General features: G+C 27.1%; 1 protein-coding gene across 1 annotated transcript; it reads left to right on the top strand.

Annotated features, from left to right (window-relative positions):
- Positions 1-10,400: 10,400 nt before the first annotated feature.
- LOC100799243 (transcription factor MYB86) lies at positions 10,401-12,450 on the top strand. Its single transcript, XM_003526955.5, has 3 exons — positions 10,401-10,926; positions 11,094-11,223; positions 11,342-12,450. The coding sequence occupies exons 1-3, from the start codon at positions 10,794-10,796 to the stop codon at positions 12,171-12,173; spliced, it is 1,095 nt and encodes a 364-aa protein (XP_003527003.1). The 5' UTR covers positions 10,401-10,793; the 3' UTR covers positions 12,174-12,450.
- The last annotated feature ends 6,477 nt before the right edge of the window (positions 12,451-18,927 follow it).

Raw genomic sequence — 18,927 nt, 5'->3', positions numbered from 1 at the left:
CAATTGTTGATGCCGGGATAGCTCTTTAGATTCAAAAACTCTTATTTATTATGTTGTTGTTCTAAATTAGGATATGTGCTCTGAACTATAACATCTATGGGATCATCAAAATTTGTAATAAAAAAATATTTTGGAATTTCTATTGATGCATAACCACCATTTGGTTTAGATATTTTTCATCTCCCACATCTAATATCAATTGTGAAAATTCTTTGACTTTTGTTGTTGTAGTGGTATTATCCAAACCATGTTGTAGACACATTTTTTGTGAGAGTTAATACTTGACAATAATTCCAAAAATATGAAACATTAATTGTTGCATGGATAATATCAAAATGACTTTCTCTTCAAATAATGAGAAGAATTTGTCTAAAGTCTCCTCCAAATAAAGAAAATGCATTATTATCAAAACTCGTGATGTCTTTAAGACTTTTTGTCCAATGCTTTGAAACATAATTTGTGTCCTTAAAGCTCCATCTCATATGATCAATTTTGTTATTTTTTATAGCTTCGCTCCCAAGCCTCATATAGAGACTTGTCATCATCAATATTGATCTCTATAGTGATTGGAGGACTTTCATCCATTATCAATGTCAGGTCTAAGTCCATTTCACCCAATTCAAACCAGATAATTTCAGACCAATCAATATAATTCAGTCCATTAAACTTGATCATTATTGCATGTTAGTCATAACTCCATACATTCAAACATACTCACACATTAATGCTTTGAGTAAATATAATGGATTCTAACTATATAGACTTTAATCATGCATCTAAGTTCACATTTGGGTGATCAATAAACACATTTCCTTATTAATAATGATGTCAAACAAATATACTATAATAGACAATAAATCATATTATTCTTGACATGCATAATATCTTTGGATAAACATGCACTCAACAAGCATGAAAAAAAATAATTAATATCATTAATTATAAGCAATGGTTCACCTTTGGTAATCCATATATGTCTTGTAATTAAAAAATTTCATTAAACAAAAACATAAACTTTCATAGCATCATTATATCAATCAATCATATATAATTTAAAAATAAAAAATTCTATAGATTGGACCACTTTGATGTTAAACAAATCTTTCTTTAATATGTAATTTCAAATTAACTCTTTTCTGTAAAAATAAATTTTCATACAATATTACAATTCAAATTTCTAAAATAATTTTACAATTAACTTTTCAAATAGAACCTGAAATAACTACGGAAGCCACTACTACATGTATATAAACTTACAAGTACAATTTACGGTACAAAAGAATTGATTTCATATAAACTTATATTTTTATGTGCAAACCATAACTTTACAAGCACCAATGATATATTCTATTCATGGCCAATAAAAGCATGGTGGTGTCTACCATGGGAAAACTCCCTATGTTTCCCACGGTGAGAAAGTTACATTTTTGTTTTTCTTTCTCACTCTTACCAAATTACCCTTTCTTTTATTTTCCTTTCTCTCTCTCCCTCTTCTTCTTCCCATCCCTTTCTCCGCTGCACACTCCCATCATGCGACCATTCCCGCACCCACAACACCACTCTCTCCCTTCCCTCTCCACACTCTCTCAAATCATTTTCAATCAAATGCACATGCGATTTTGGCATCAAAAAAATATAATTGTAAAAACTAAAAAGAAAGGAAAATACAAATGGACCGAAGGTTATTGCCTCTTTGTTGTAAGTTCTGGCCCTCTGGTGGTTGCATTTTTTCTCTAGATCTAAGAGAGGGATTGTAATTTTTTTTAGATTTGAGAAAGGGGGGTGGTTTGCGGTTTCTAGATCTGAGAAAAGGGAGGGTGGTGGTGTCGCCACCATTGGCTTGGAAGAGAGTAGTTGTGGTAGCGGTTTCATCGTTATCATTGGCGTCGTTAGCATGCTGGTTGCATGTGTTGTGGTTATTGGCTTGAAAGAAAGATTTTTTGTGGTGTTGTTGTGGTTGTTGTCACTGTAGTTGGTTTCCCTTGATTGAGATGGGGACAAAGGACAAAGTTGGAAAGAGAGATAAAATAAGAAAAAAGAGAAAGAGAAAAATAAAGAATAATTTTGATCTTTGATTAAAAATATTATATATCTAATGGTTATAAAACACTTTCTCATTGCCACCAGGATCTGGTGAAGCCACTTTTGCACATATGCATGTTACGAAACCAATGTAAACTCAAATGCATCTGAATTCGAAACCTGCGGAAAAAAATCCTGATAATGCACCCAATGAACATAACATGTTTGGCAACAGAAAATAAAATAGAGTAGTTACATTAATGGAGGAAAAGGATATCCGTAAACTTATGTTTGGATACTGTTATTAGTATACTTTTACTTTTATATATAATTTTTTAGAGTCCATCATAATTGGATAACACAATTCTCACATTTATCATGTAATTTTTATGAAAAAATTTAGAACACTTATCCATATTCATAATATTGTTCAGAAATTATTACTAGTGTTTCTTTCTTCCCTGACTTCCATTATTTGGTCTTTTTGATATTATAGAAATCCTTTGATTAAATTGACTTTTTTTGTGCTCTTCACTTTTCCTTAATGTGAAAAAACAAATTTATTAGAATGTGTAAAAGAAAAAGAGAAAAGAAAGTTTTTTTTTTATTTCTTTTCTTATCACCTCCATAATCTCCTTTTTAAATTCATTTTCTTTAATACCAAAATTAATCTTAATGAAGTAAGAAGAAAATGACTTGTTTTAATAACTTAAAAATAATCTCGTGTACCTTTAATATAATTTTAAGTCTAACGATATTTCCAATAATTTTTTTTTCATTAAAATCATTTCGTAATTACATGAGTCTCTTAGATTAAAATAATCTAACATTCTCTTACTTAACTCATATGATGAATTAAAGATTCAATATTAAATTATAATTATATATTTTTCTAATTTTTGGTTCATATGAGCACAAACTTATAGAGACTAAAAAAAAAAAAAAAAAAAATCTTAAAAGATTAAAATTGAAAATGAGCAAACTTAAAATCAAGAAAAATAAACAAAAAAAAATCTTATATAGAACCAAAACTAAAAAAACACAAATTTACATGATTAAAAATGAACAAAAAAATATTACAAAATCAAAATTACAAAAAATAAAAATTTGTATAGAGTAAAAACATATTTAAATCGCTTTTTTTATACTATTGTAGGAATTAACTGATTTAACAACATTGTGCAATGATAATCAACCAGTAAAGATAATGGTAAAATTGTCTCAACTAATTTGTGACATAATAACTGTGGAATCAATTCAATTGCATATTAGCAACGCATTAGCAAGCAAATTTTCGTCACTAAAATATAAAGGGCGATAGGTTAATACTAAACTTTTTGCATAACAATTAGCGAGTTAAATTTTATGATGGTGTTGTAACGAAAATCCATAGCTAAATGAGACAAATAAATATTTTCTTTTTATAAATTAATAAAATAATTATATTAAATGAGAGTACTTGTATGAACTACTATTATTTAGAGATAGCATTTCTAAAAGCTTTATCAATGAACATTTTTAAAGATTTTTCTTAGCCTTTTCATCTTTATTACTAAATTAAATTTCAATTTTTTTTAAAAGAAATTATCAATAATTTTAAAAAAACTTATATGACAATATAAATTATGTGCCATAAATCTAAAATATAATTTATATATTCAAAGCATATATTTATTACCATTTTTAGTGATAAAATAATTTTATATTAAAAATATTTATTTATTATAAATTTTAATTATAGAATATAAACATTCTTCCTATACATTACACAACCTAAAATACTACTAAGATACATTTTCTATTTTTTCAGTAACAATACTTCATAAGCTTAAAAATTTATCTTAACTTATCCTTCTTATAATAAATTTTAATCATATAAGAATTGTAATTTTTTTGAAATTAAATTAACTCAGTTTAATTTAATCCGAATAAAATGATTGTGACTTTTAATTATTTCAAACACAAACCATGTGTCCTTGATGGTTATTTTAGGCTGTTGACGAACTGAAATATTTTAATTTTATTCTTGTCTCTCTTTCTTTTTCTTGCTTTTTTTACTTGGTTGAATATTAATGAAGAGAGGCAAGAGTCTTAAAGCCAGGCAAAGGGCCTAATCATTTGGGGGAAGATGAAGGGAAAGAAATGGTTTTCCAATGCTTTACCTTCGCTCTCATTTCTCGATCATCATCACTTTAAAAGGAAGCTTTATAGTTGTCTCTGATTTTGACTATTTGAAAACGACAATGTCCTATAGAAAAAACCAGTACCCTCCAAATCAATCCTCACATTTTTGTTTTTGGGTACGTACTGTGATTTTTTATTTTAATTTCTTATGATATCCCAATTTAAAAAAGAATAAAAGAGGGAAGGAATTTTCATTTAAATAATATACTTAATATAAAATTTAAAAATTATTTAAATTACTTGACTTCAAATATAATGAGAAATTTTTCTAAATGATAATTAAGATTGTTAAGTTTGTAATAATTTGATATTAAATTATTGCTGAAAACCAACATACATTAATGCTTATGACCTACATATTGTCATATCGTCTAGTAGGACAAACAGGATTATGCTAAATCATATGCATGTTTCTGGATTTGATTGTAAAACGCTGGATCGTAATGGACTAATGGTTATAGTAGATATATCATATATTGACAAGAACAATGTTTTATTGTACATCACTAATGAAATTATCTTATCACGTTTTGAAAAGAACAATGAAATATTAAAATAAATGTGCATAAAATTTGCCATTCATTAAAAAGTGTACTATATAAATGATAATTATAAGCGGGGGTGATAAATTATCCGTAGCCCTTTTGTACATACTTTTGAAAGGACTATGTGTTTGAAAATTAGTGTATGTTTGATTGGATGAATAGAAAGTAAAGGAAGAGAAAAAAAAAGAAAATTGAATTGAACAAAAAGTAGAAGTAAGGGGAAATATAAAAAAATCAAAAGAAAGGAAAAATATAAATTTTAATGAGTTGGGTTTTCTTTTCTTTTTCCTCTATAATCAAATAAAAAAAATAAATATGATTACATTGTTTGTATTGTATCTACTGCTGCATGTTTACATTGAAAGGCCAAGAGATATCTTCACAATTCCCATTTCCCAAATAAAAAGACTGATAAAAAATAATTCCCAAATAAAATGACCCGAACGCGCATCGTGTTCCTAAAATGAGTATTTACTACTATTTAGGGTGTATTTAGTTATCTGTTGAAAAACTATCATACATAATGGGAAACAAACGTGAAAGACTTTTTTCTTTTTAACATTAAAGTTTTATACAATCCAACAATTAAAAATAACTGATAATATAATTTTTAAAATAGTTGTTATGTAAATCATGCATGATAAAAAAAATTTAGACAGAGGCTAAGGAGGGAGACCTTAGTATGTCTCTCATCGTGCATAAGTGTTTATTAACGTTTAGATTGAATATTTTTAAGATCAATGGTGTAGTTTCTTTTTTTCATTTTTTATTTGTGTCATTCCAAATTTATCTCCAACTCTCTTTCTCTCTTCATCAATATAATGCATCTCATCAACATCACCGATCTCCTCATCCCTTTTCTCTTGTTGCCGTTGTTGCGCTGTTTAGAAATACTCAATCAAGACAAATTAAATCTTAATCCTTTATATACGATTATATTGTTCATATTTAATCATCTAATTTTTATACAAAATATTTACTCTCATGTTTATGTCGTCTATATATAAAATTAAAAATTCAAATTAAAATCATATATATATATATATATATATATATATATATATATATATATATATATATAATTTTTTTCGACAAAAATCATATATATTTTTTAAGAACTCAAAAACAGATAAATATTTAATATTAATTATGAATACAAGAGGATATATAATTTAGTTGGTTAAGTAAGGTACATGAATGAATTGTTACTTATCTTTGATTTCTATATATAAAAAAGTTATGAGTTAAATGAATCGTATATAAGCAAATATACTAAAATTAAATATTCAATGATGATTAGTAACTTGTATTGTAAGCCAAAGAAGAAGAAAAACGTGTATTTTAAGCCAAAGTAATTAACAAATACTTAGTGCATGCGAGGAATTATTGTTGTTTTACGGATATACATAACAATTATTTCTTCGATAGGAACTTATCTTAATTTCAAAATAGTTAACAAGTTTGGCTCAAAAGATAAAATAATTAAAATTTAAGTTTTAGCTTTATCAACGAAAAGAAATTATTTGTTGTTAATTTTTATAAAACAAAAAGTTTTTTATGTTCAAAAAAATATAATATGTTAAAAAATGCCTCTTATATAGCTATATTATTTAATGTAAAAATTTTCTCTTAAAATTTATTTTAACCATCTATCACCACTGACCGACCACGAATAGTTGCCAACTAATTATTAATAAATAAAAAATATTTTGTTAATAAATAAGAAATATAAACGAAATGAAAAAAACAAAAATCATTGAAACTTATATTTAAAAAAAAAATTGGTGAAAAGGCGAAGCTAAAGCCCCAAATGGAATTCATCAAAAACCAGGAGAAAATAAAATAGAAGCAGTAGTAGTGTTTTATCGGAATAACCAATAACTACTTCGGGTCTTTTTTAAATTGAAGTCAATATTTCAGCGTAGCCAGCACATACTTCCGCGTACCTGTGTCGGCTGCTATAGTATCTCCTACCATCCACAGAAAATTCTAAACTGCAAAGTGTCCAAAAATTAAAAAGAAAACAAATCATAACAAAAAGAGATATTCTTAATATTCTTTGGTCTTACATATTGAATAAAAGATTAATAAATATATTTTATTTAAATTTTAATGAAAATATATTGGTAACATTAAATATTATAGTTTTTATATTTTTTATTTCTTAATCAGTGTTTTTAATACATTGATTTTTTTTATTTTTTTTACATACACATGTGAATGCATGGCAGTTGACACAAAAATCCCTTCAGTTTTTGCACAATAACAGTTTCATATTAAAATTTATTATTTTGTTACTAAATGAAAATTTTTCTATGTAACGAATTATATTACTTTAATGTAATTTACACAACTTAGTTTTGATATACAAACTTCGTTTTTTTTTTTCTTTTTTGGGTTGATGAAGAATGACTCGACACCCTTTGGAGTAAGTGGGAAGAGTAAGATAAGAAAATATATAGGAGAAGAGAAAAATAAAAATGTAATAAAAGAGACTGTAAAAATATACTAAAATAAGTGTACAAATTGAAATATATAAAATTTTTGCTATTTTATTTGGTGACTGTCTATCACTACAGTTCTCATGCCAGAGGTTTGTGCATGCATGCCTAATAGGCGGTTTTATAATAGTTATAAGATAAAAAAAAAAATTATATAGCATAGATATCTGTTCGATCCTAGAAGGTTATCAGATAATATGTTGGATTCCACTTATTTTTATTTTTTGAAAAAAAAAAGTTGGATCAAATACTCTTATATAATTTTTTTAAAATAAATAATTTATTTTTAAAAATAATTATGAGAATAAGAAGCTTTTGAAAAAGAAAACAAAAAGATTTCTTAGATATATAGATTTCACGGACTTTTTATTATTATGTTAGACCTCACTTTAATTTCAATCTACTTATATTTTATTTATGCTATTTTTTTATTATTTTGATACATGCCTATATTTTTTTAAAGTTTTTATTACATGGACTTTTGTACCTTCTTGAATGTGGTCCTTAAGTTTTTTTTTTTGTTTTTTTTTACTTTGCTTTTTTATCAATGCTTGACTGTAATAAAATTCTTATTTTTTTATTTCTTCAAAAATATCAAACAATGTTAAAAAACTAATTATTTTTACTCAAATATTTATTTATTTTATTAATAGTATATATATAATCTGCAAATTTCCACTAAAATAAATTATTATTAAAACAAATTTTGAAACTTTTAAAAATTGAAAAATTTAAATATATGATTTTAATATTTTTTTATTTTTTATTATCATTACAATAATTTAAGCTAGTTAAATTAATTTTATAATTTTTTTAATTGTACTTTTTTTATTGGACGAGATAACTAACTTTAAAACAAATATATATATATATATATATATATATATATATATATATATATATATATATATATATATATATATATTATTAAACAAGTTTTACCTGAAAGGAGTTTGTAAAATCAAAATATGGAAACTGGAAAATAACTTATCTTTTTCTTTTACACTCTTATTTTTAACGTTAACTTAAAAGAAATATTTACGCTAAAAAGAGAAAAAAAAAACACACGTGGACCAAATATACTCTAAGGTTATTTTCTCTCCTTTTATTTAATTAGATGTAGTTTTATTTTGTACACTCATATCCTCACTTAGCTCAAGTAATAATTTTACGTTATGTTTGGTTGCATAAAAATAGGTTGGAAATTGAGTGAAGAGAGTGAATTAAAGTTAGTGATTTCCATGGTGTGTTATTTTGTTGTTGGATTGAGGGAAAACAGGTTGGAAATTAGCAATCAGACTTCACTTTCCTTAACCACGCTTTCTTTTTCGCGTCACTACACCATCTTCATGAACTAAAGTAGATTGTATTTAGTTTCATGTTTCGTTTTGATCTTCCTTTGCTGAATCAACCTTCCACTTTCTAACAGTTGCCATAAACACTTGAGTTGCTCCTATAACTGGATTCCACATTCTTGCGTCGCTACTAGCTAGCTCCTTCTTCCTAACTTCCATGCAATGCTTTGATACCTAGAGTAGTCACTTTAATTGATTATATGTTACGGATAATAGATTAAGTAGGCACAACGTATTGGTCCGATTATATGAGACGTGTTAAGGGTAAAATACTATTTTAATTTCAAATTAATTTCCTCCTGTGTCCTATCATCCAACAAAACAACCTCATAATATTATTTACTTTCAATTAATCTTCTATTTCTCTTAATCCAAAAAAATCATCCTATTTTCTATATATTTCTCTCCTTTTTTTCCTATTTCCATCAACTTTATTTCTTTTTTTCTACCAAACAAAGTGTTAAGCAATAATTTATATTTTATTATTAATTACAAAATATCGATTTTAGTATTATTTATAAAAACATAACAAATATTAAAAAATGTCTTAATTAAACATGTACAAAATATCTAATTACTACGTGTACTCTCTAAGAAAAGGCTTGTTAGCAATGCATTTCTTTTTTTGCTTTTAAAAAAAAGCAATGCATTTCTTCTAACTTTTTTACTATTGATTAAAATTTATTAGAAAAATAAATAATGAATGAGAATTTATTAAACAAAGAGGAACAACTAATTCACACAATTTATGATTTTTAATAGATTTTAATCGATAAAGAGTATGTCTATAAGAATCGTTTAGACAATATATTGCTAAAATTAAATTACCTTCAACTTAGGGGCATCCAAATAATTTGTGCTCAACTGCTCATGTTATATGATTTAAATGACATATATAATGGGATGAAATCATCATCTTAGAGGCTAACTCAAAAGATCAATTAGGCTAGGTTATGATTCTGGATTAATAATATTTTAAAAAAATTAATGACAGCCAAAAGAAGAATATAAGGTAGTATTTGATTTAATTACACTTGAATGTATTAGAGAAAAAATTTAAAAATTAATATGAATTTCACACCTTTATATTCTATTTTAATTTTTTTTGAATTTATTTTTACACATCTTTCATTTCTTTAAATCAAATGTACCCTAACATTAATTAACATGCGGAAGAAATTCGTGATTTACTAAAAGATGTATTAGTGTTTATGGTCGAATGGAATTTGACTTGCAGCAAAAGTATTTTACTTTGACGACTTATTTCATAAAGCATATTCTTTTATTGGAATTTGTGAAAATATCATTTTTATTTATAGAAACTAGCTTTATGTATTTTACATCGAAAATTAAATAAGATTATTATGAATAATTTTTTTTTTTGAATATTTAGCACAATTATATATTTAAAATTATAATTTTGTATGACTTATTAAACTGAACATCAATTAATTACGTCTTTAGTGATATATCAATTATATAGTAAATCAAAGAAAGCTAAATAAACAAATGAATAAATTCAATTCAAATAGAATGTCCACGTTGAAAATATACGGATTTATAACTCTAAAGTGCAAGTTTATTTCATAGAGTTGTTATATTCCTTCATTCATTTAATTAAGTTTATAGTATGTGATGGTCACTAATTCAAATTATTTTTATACATAAATAAATATGAGCAAGTATTTTTTTATTATATAAATTATTCTTTTATATATAAACGTAATAAAATCTTACCAGTGTGTTAATCTATTGCATTATAGAACTATTAATTATACTTCATAATACCTTTTGTTTTATAATTTTTCTAGAAATAAGGATGTCTTAAAAGTCAATCCAATACAATGGCAAAAAGCAGAACCGGATTTGCGTAAATCCCACTTGATTGCTTCACCTTCCTCCCCAGCTTCTCTCTCATAACTTGAAACCTAAGTATGATTAACACCCTCTCTCCTCTTTAAATCACCACAATTAGTTCCTCACTTTTACCCTCTCCACGCATAACAACACTGACACATTTTTCACCTCCTCCTCAAAAAAACGTTTCACTGACACAAGCACACGGGCAATGTCTCACTATATAGAGCCACTGATGACCACTTCTTCATAGTTCAGAGAGCCTTTCTCCATAATTAAGAAAAACGCTGTCCTTTTGTGTCCTTTTTTCTTCCTCTGTCCTCGCACACATGGGTCGCCATTCCTGTTGTTTAAAGCAAAAATTAAGGAAAGGTTTATGGTCCCCCGAAGAAGATGAGAAGCTTTTCAACTACATAACCAGATTTGGCGTTGGCTGCTGGAGTTCCGTCCCCAAACAAGCCGGTAACATATTATATATTATTATTATTATTATTTAGCCCTTGTCCGGTGCTTGATTTTGGTCCGTGACTAAGTTTGACTAGGTAGTGGATGCTTGATTTCATTTATTTTCTTCAATATATTCTCTCTTCTTATTAAAAGAAAATAAACTCACTTTATGAATATTGCAGGACTCCAAAGGTGTGGAAAGAGTTGCAGATTGAGATGGATAAACTACTTGAGGCCTGATTTGAAGAGAGGAATGTTCTCTCAACAAGAGGAGGATCTTATCATTAGTCTTCATGAAGTTCTAGGAAATAGGTAGAATTAAATACATTGAATTAATGTTATATTATTTAGTATGTGTTAATGAAGTACATATTATAATTAATGCTTTAGAAGTTTTTTTTTTTTTAAATGGTTATTTTTGCAATGTCAGGTGGGCTCAAATTGCAGCTCAATTACCAGGGAGAACAGATAATGAGATTAAGAACTTTTGGAATTCGTGTTTGAAGAAGAAGCTTATGAAGCAAGGGATTGACCCTGCAACACACAAGCCTCTCCTCGGTGCTGAAGAACACATAATTATAAAGGAAGAGAAGGAAACCATATTGGAGACACCACCTAATCCTATTCTATTACAAGTGTCTCAAGGGATTTTAGTTTCCTCAAATGAGTCACCACTTGTAGTCAACAATTCAAGTTACTATGATGGTGGACTGAATGTAACAGAAGAAGCTTCAAGGGACGTTTTCATGAGCAAGAATGCTGCTTTAGACTACCCTTTGTCTTACTTTGAATTCCAAATGGGTTACAACCCAATTAGACAATTTGATCAGAACCATATTGTGGGGACCAACTCAAGCTATGGATTCTCCTCATTGCCGTGTCTAAATAGTTCTTCTGATCATGGGAACATGTTGGTGGAGGCGGAGTTTTCAGATAACAACTCAGCTTCTAAAATCAGTGCTTTGATGAAGGAAAGTTCCAGCAATAGCCCAAGCATGAGTGTTTATCCAGCTGGGGGAGGGTGCCAAATGATGGAAAATGCAGGGTTCTCATGGGATGGTGAGAACCACAATAATAATACTAAGATTGATCCTTTGTTACAGTTTCATGTCAATGTGGTAAAATCTAAAGAGTTCAAGACAAGTTCGTGGCAAGAAGGGCAGATTCTGACTCAGAATTCGATAGATTTCACTAGCTATCCGTTAATGTCACTGTCTGAGGATCTAACCGGAGCAAATTTTGATGTTTTCCAGCACATGTGAGCTGTAAAAAAATTCTCATTTTTTTTTTTTACTTTATTCTGAGTTGAATTTTTTTGAACTCTTTTTCTCTCGTGGAAAGTTGAAACGGCCAAGATAGAAAACAATAGGAAGATGTTGATAACAGGAAAATTTGTAGCAAAAAGATTTGAGAATTGATGATCCCCCCCACTCCCCTCCGGATATCTTTGTTTTTCCTGTTGATGTGTCTGTTTTCATCAGCAGAAGTTTGGATGACGATTATTGCTGATTAATGAGTGAAGCTAAATTTTTTTTGTGATCCTAATCTTCTCACGTGTCCATTCACAAGTCTTTTATCTTAACAGTAACAATTATAACTCGGAGCATTTCATCATATACATTTGAATCTGAGCTGTCTAAGATTAAAAGTTAAATTTATATAACACATATAAATATATGTGTCTACGTGCTTATATATATATATATATATATATATATATATATATATATATATATATATATATATATATATATATATATATATATATATATTCATCATAATACTATTATACATTTACTAACTTTGTTAATGATAAATTTTTGTAAAAAAAATATGATTAATTATTTTTAATAAAATATCTTTCTAATCAATAATATTTTTTTTCTTTTATAAAACTTGAATCTAAAACTTTTTTCAAAGGAATCCAATCTAATTTTAGTTAAATCAAACACATTATATATATATATATATATTCTTCTCTCTCGGTATTCTTAAATTATAGTCTTTGTCGTGGTTACTTTGGTTGACTTCCGTGAAGAAGCGGGTCAAAGACTCAAATTATCAAAATATTATGAGGGGTACTTGTCACATTGTTATTAGCTACGATGCAGGCATTCATAACTCATTGGAAGCATATACGATAGACAGGGATATATGATGTTACTTGAGTAGAATTGATCCATGGAAAAGTCTAGTGACGTTTAAAAAATCGATGAAGGAAGAAAACCCGTACGTACAACAGAGAACGAAAACGTCTTTAAAAAAGAAAACTCCATGAACCTTATTATGTTACATCTGTTATCCTACGCGCTCGTACGTTGATTGATATTTAAATGTACTAATGTACACACGTTAGTGAATACACACATGTATAAAATATGAACGGTGAGCATTTTTGAAGATATTGTGATTGGTACATCTTGAAGCGCTGCTGGCATAGTTTTAGCTATGAAATTAATATATAGATTGATTATTATCGTGGCCTATAGTATTATGTGTGTTGCTGGCATATGATATGATCCAGTTGCGGGCTCCAGGCAGCACCATGCATTTTGTGAATATAATCCCTCCAAAAGGTTAATATTGGCTGCCCAAGAAGTGCATTATTGGAGAGAGAAATGATATATATACACATATATTAAGGTGTAGGTGTAGGGTCTTCTCATATGATCATATATACAAGGTTCAAAATTGATGTCCAAATTTGTGCCTGTTTGAAAATCATCTCTAATTATCTGGCACCACAGACTTGCCCCAATACACAATGTATCACTCGTCAGCGCCATAACTTGGTGCTTATGGTGTGTATATATATATAACTTGCATGAAATTAATAATAATGTGGGTCTTGTATGTGCATATATATCGATTGATATCCGCATCATAGCATATATGTAGCTCTCTTCTGGATTCCGACAGGTTCGAGAAATTATTATTATCTGAGAACGTGACTGTATATTTTATTGCAGATCAATTTGCTGGCTATGTCACTGTTATAGAAAACGATTCTGCAAGAGATAATAACAGTTTGGGATGCCCATTAAATTTTGTTTAGCATAAAATAAATATTTTTAAAATTGATTTTATAATATTAATTTTTAAATATAATTATTTATGTATAAATGTTTTATTCTTAAAAAGAAAATTTGATATAAAACTTAGCATACATTTTTCAATCTAATATATACCTTTTTTTATCATCACTTTTAGCCAAATGGAGGTTTAGATGCATTTCATTCTTTTGTATGAATCATTCTTCTTCTTCTTGTCTTTTAACAGTATATATATATATATATATATATATATATATATATATATATATATATTGTTCCTTCCTTATATTATATATACGAGTAATAATATGTATTATGATAAAGAAAATAAAGATTATAGACAATTATTATAGAAAATATAAATGATTTGTTTTTATATAATTTTGTAGAAAATGATTCTGCAAGTGTTATAATGATTAGTTTATTTAAACTTATTTTTAGAAATAAGTGTTTATTTTAATAAAATAAAAAATTTTCTTTATTTTTATAAATATGTTTGTCTAAATTATTTCTATTTAAAAAAATTTCTATTTATTTTAAAAATTAAATGATATTTACTTCTTAAAAAAACACTTATTATAAAGTTATTTTTTTAAGTTTAAATAAACTCACCCACTAACACACAGTAAAATTAATTTTTATATATATATATGTATGTTTATATGTTTTATTCTTAAAATAAAAATTGATATATATATATATATATATATATATATATATATATATATATATATATATATATATATATATATATATATATAAAAAAAATTAAAACTTAGCATGCTTTTTTCAATCTAAGACATAAACTATTTTTAATTTATCACTTTTTAGCCAAACGGAGGTATTAGATGAGTTTCATTCTTTTTGTTTTTAATCATTTTTCTTGTCTTTAAACACTTCAAGTATAACTTTCCTTCTTTATATTATATATACGAGTAATAATATGTATTATGATGAAAAATAAAGATTATAAACAATTATTATACAAAACACATAAAATATTTGATTTTATATAATTTATAAAAAATTAAAATTGAAATGCATTGATTCATTTATATATAAAACTAGATATAATTTATAAAAAATTAAAATTGAAATGCATTGATTCATTTATATATAAAATTAGATTTAATTGGTTAAAGATACTAAATCAATTTGAAGGTTTTAACTTTTATATATATATTAGGAACATTTTTTTAGCAGTTTTCACTGTTAACCCGTTCTCTATTTTTAGCTCTACAAAAGATAAACAAATTTAAGGAAAATGGGGAGATTAAGGTTCCACACAATGACACCATCTACGTCTCCAACTATTGATAATACTAATCAATGTCTACATGCATAAACCAGTAGAGTCATAAATCAGAATCAAAGCTGGCTCTAATACACAAGAAAAGGCGTCCAACTATAAATTAAACGGTCCCATAGATTTGGAAAAACTATGGTGATACTGAGGATCAGAAATCGCATTTAAATGGTGTTAAGTTTTTAGACAGAGTGCATGTGTTTTATAAGCCAACAATAATAGTTTTTTTCCTCATAAAATACAAAAGAATGAAGCACAGTGTCCCGTATCACTCAGATGGTCCTATTTTGCTAGCTAGACACCAAATTAAGACTGCCAAAGCCACTAGTCAATAATTTTCAATCAGAAAAGCTAAATTAGTATTGAAGCAGCTAGCGGCTTTTCAATGATAAGTTTCTGTTTAATATATACTGATATAATATTACCTTAAAATTTTAGCTTATGATTGATTACTTAAATATGATAGCTCTAATTATACAAATTACTCAATTATGCATTTAATAAACTTGTGCTAGGACCAAGGTGATATAGTAGAACAGACTAACGTAGATCCACACTCAATGGGTGGGAACAGTTCTTTATCTTTTAAAAATGCAATACCTAAAATAACTAATCAGATTTATTTAGTTTACTGAAGTTGATTAGTTGTGGTCATCGTGTTTGTTCAATTCCCATAGATGCTGAATAGAGTGAGAAAACTTATAAATTTTAATAAGCATTAAGAGTCAATGTTCCTCAATTATAAAATCTCAAAATCCTATCAAGTTGTAAAATTAAAATCGTATATGAAAGTTTGTCTTCTAAGAGTTATGGTTAGTGATGATCAATAATATTTTTTCTTATTCAAGAGAGATTTATAGTATGCATGCCTTATAAAAAGGAGAAACTAAAGAATTAAGAAAAAGAAGAAAAAAAATGTAATGCAAAGGATAAAATAATTCAAACTCTCACAATTTATATTTAATAATTAACTATATTGACTTAAGAGGACAACCTATAGCTACGCCATGTCGTCAGAAAGAGTACAAGACATTTTACTTTTTACACACATTGACTTAACTAAAAAGAAATGGAATTTAATTTGAACTATTTTTTAGAAGTTTTAATACTAGACATAAAATATTATTATTTTTATTATAAACGATTATTTTAAGTAAACAATGGTTATATCTTTTCTTAAAATTAAGAAATTAAATAATAAAAAAAATATATATTGAGTTGGGCATAGATAGTAATAGTACCTTTACCCTACCCTGAAAAATTGGATCACCAAAAACAAAACATCACAATTAGTGACAGCTCATGTGAAGAAAAGAAAAAAAGTTCAATAGTGCATAACTACATCGTACTTGAAGTGCTTTGGTGTAGCTGCTGCTGGCGATGAATGACCCCGTCGGCGAAAATTGATCTCAAGCTTAGAATAGAATTATGATCGTTTTTGCTTAAGCCACAGCTAGCACGTGCTGGTCACGCGCTACACGCAAATTACCAGTGATCCTGCCGTCCAGCAACCAAGATTTTTCTTAACACATTGCTGTAGAGATTAATCTCTTCTCTTTCTTTCAACTATCATAATCAAAATCTTTAGATTTTATATAGCTTGATTTCAAGATATTTCTTGTAACGTGACTTATAGGTATAATTTAATCTTATAAAATTATCTTACAATAGCGATGAAACAGTAAATAAAATTATAGATATAATATTTCATTATCTTCGTATAATAGATTATGATAACATCTTCAAATATATATCTGGATTTACTTATATGCTTTAATTTAATTAACACTTATATATTTTAATTTTAATTTGATTAAATCGTTAATTGATATTCTATCTCCCACAATATTTTTTACAAATTAGAGTTCGTTTTGAGTTAATTTTTTATTTCAAACTTACATTTTAAATTATATTACTCTTTTAGTGAATATATTACGACAAAATCAAATTTAAATTCTCCTAACAATCCTCAAATGAGTCACATTTACATGAAATTGCAGTTCATTTTATGCAAACTGTATATTACTAATGAGTTAATATATATTAAGCACCAAGGGAAATTAACTTGTATTGTGTCACGTTATGTACTAATACAAAAATGAAGAAAAATATATAAAAATATAACTAAGAAATCTTATATAGATGGTGATAAATTTTACTATTACAATTACTTTTATATTTTTACCTCTGAAAATAATATTTGAATTTCTTATTATAATGATAATATTTTTATTACAGTATGTTATTTTGTCTCTGATATTAATATTTCCGCAGTCTTATATTTCAAAAAAATAAATAAATAAATAGAAACTAAGAATCACTGTTACTGAAGACGCGCAATGCCGCCGACTATTCCATTATCAAGGCCCATACATAATAAATGCGTTGTTTCAACCATATAATTTATTCATTTTTCACAAAATAAAATATCACAACTAATGATAGTACAAATTAATAGCTATTTTTTAACGATATAAAAATATAAAATATTAAGCTGAATTGCAGCCTTTGCTGCTGCTGACGTGTATTTAAACGGACCAACGTATAACTAGTCTGCTGAAAATAATTTAAAAGTTAAAACTTTTAGAGTAATAACATTTTTATAATTTATTTTGTAATTAACATTATCCTTTCCTTTCATTTCTTCCTAGCACTCTCTAATAGTACATACAAAAATTATGTAAAATTATAATTTCTCAAACTTATAATTGCGAGACAAGATATATTGCATGACAATTAGAAGAAAGATGCTTTAAGCGATGGTATGTTCACACTTCACACGTTATGACGTTATGGACAAATTACCAAAGGTTCTGCCGCCAAGGTGTGAGAAGTAAATCAAAAGAGATTCTGATTGCGGATGCTGTCACAGGTCAAAATCATTAATAATTAATTAGATTTTCTTAACAAAATTAAAGTCAATAACATCGATTAATGCTAACATTAAGTTCAAGATATCATGATTAAACCGCTGCTAAACCTTAATTGGAGGTTCTCAGTGAAATCCAAACGTAAATTAATAGTCCATTTATTGTAGTAATGAGTATTATACTACATGCCGACGCAGCTGCTGGCTAGCTGAAGAGCACCATTTTAGAACTTCATGATAAAAAGTAAAAGTGTTAAATTGACAAAGAAAACGTGGTAAAAAGGGAAAGAAAATATCAATGATAGTCTACCAAAAGAAGAAAAAAAAATCAAACACATTTGGTTGAAGTGAAAATACTTAATACCACAAGCCTTTCTTGGTCAACTAAAGGTGCGGCCGACAAGAGATATTGGGATGCTTTTGCTGAATAATAGACTTTAAACCCAACAAGTTCTAACCATATATGATAATAAAGGGACATCACAGGATACTGTCTCATACTTGAAAGGAAATCAATGAAGAAAAAATGTTTATGGTGTTAAAGCCCCTTTCCCATGTCCCCGTTGGTGGTCAACTCGACTCTTTTTCGGGTAAAAAGTAATTCTTCTGAACTAGCTAGATCTTTATTAAGGCCTCAAAGTCGAACTTTGTCACTGCCTTAAGGTAAGAGATATTTGAAATTCTCGGCATGTTCATTACTATCACCCAGAGAGAAAAAAAAAAACTATTACCTAAACATAGAATAACCTATGCTAAATACTACCATATTTTTAAACACAAATAGCCTA

Source organism: Glycine max, chromosome 6 (genome assembly GCF_000004515.6).
Source record: "Glycine max cultivar Williams 82 chromosome 6, Glycine_max_v4.0, whole genome shotgun sequence".
NCBI lineage: Eukaryota > Viridiplantae > Streptophyta > Magnoliopsida > Fabales > Fabaceae > Glycine > Glycine max.
Note: the sequence above shows the minus strand (reverse complement) of the source record. Positions and strands in the feature narration are given on the sequence as shown.

Bases quoted from the DNA above. Each gene is read 5' to 3' on its own strand.
- LOC100799243 (XM_003526955.5), top strand. From the start codon at position 10,794: ATGGGTCGCCATTCCTGTTGTTTAAAGCAAAAATTAAGGAAAGGTTTA. The intron at 10,927-11,093 runs GTAACATATTAT...TGAATATTGCAG, and splicing joins TTCCGTCCCCAAACAAGCCG to GACTCCAAAGGTGTGGAAAG. The intron at 11,224-11,341 runs GTAGAATTAAAT...TTGCAATGTCAG, and splicing joins CATGAAGTTCTAGGAAATAG to GTGGGCTCAAATTGCAGCTC.